Source organism: Gossypium arboreum, chromosome 11 (genome assembly GCF_025698485.1).
Source record: "Gossypium arboreum isolate Shixiya-1 chromosome 11, ASM2569848v2, whole genome shotgun sequence".
Lineage (NCBI taxonomy): Eukaryota > Viridiplantae > Streptophyta > Magnoliopsida > Malvales > Malvaceae > Gossypium > Gossypium arboreum.
The window spans coordinates 132,948,868-132,949,818 of NC_069080.1; the positions used below are offsets into that span (position 1 = coordinate 132,948,868).

Sequence of the window (951 nt, forward strand, 5' to 3'; positions counted from 1 at the left end):
TCTAAGTCGAAGGAGTGAGATGCCATTAAATCCTATACACATCTGTGAAATTTTCGATGTGTGGGGGCTCGATTATATGGGGCCATTTACCTCATCATTTGGAAATTTATACATTATTTTAGCCGTTGATTACGTTTCGAAATGGGTAGAGGCGAAAGCCACCCGAGAAAATGATGCGAAAACCACAACTAATTTTTTACGTGATTTTATTTTCTCAAGATTTGGAACTCCGAGAGCGACCATTTGCGATAGAGGAACACATTTCGTTAACCAAGTCATCGAAGCTTTGATGAAGAAATATGGCGTGACTCAGCGGATAGCAACAGCTTATCATCCGCAAACCAACGGACAAGCAAAGGTTTCAAATCGAGAAATCAAGTCAATCCTAGAGAAGACCGTTAAACCAAACCGGAAAGATTGGAGCTTGAAGTTAGTTGATGCGTTGTGGGCATATCGCACGGCCTACAAAGGACCTATCGGGATGTCACCTTACCGACTTACTTTCGGCAAACCTTGCCACTTGCCTGTCGAATCGAGCATAGGGCATTTTGGGCAGTGAAGGAATGTAATATGGAGATGAACGCTGTTGGTGAAGCACGGAAACTTCATATCCAAGAGCTTGAGGAGATTCGCCGCAACGCTTACGATAGCGCACAAAATTATAAAGAGCGAAGAAAAGCATTTCATGACAAACGAATTTCATTTAAATCATTTTCCGTTGGGCAGAAAGTTCTCCAATTTAACTCAAAATTAAAAATTTTTGCAGGAAAACTTAAGTCCAAATGGAGCGGACCATTTACCATGATCAATGTTTTTCCTCATGGAGCCGTAGAAATTGAGGATAGCTCAGGTGCACAGTTTAAAGTTAATAGACAACGGCTAAAACCTTTCTTCGAGAGCACACCTATCGGACTAATTGAAGAAATCGGGTTGGAAGAGCCAAAAATCTGA

General features: G+C 41.4%; 1 protein-coding gene across 1 annotated transcript; it reads left to right on the forward strand.

Annotated features, from left to right (window-relative positions):
- The first annotated feature begins 570 nt into the window (after positions 1-570).
- Positions 571-951, forward strand: LOC108472075 (uncharacterized). The gene has a single exon (XM_017773591.1). The coding sequence runs from the start codon at positions 571-573 to the stop codon at positions 949-951; it is 381 nt and encodes a 126-aa protein (XP_017629080.1).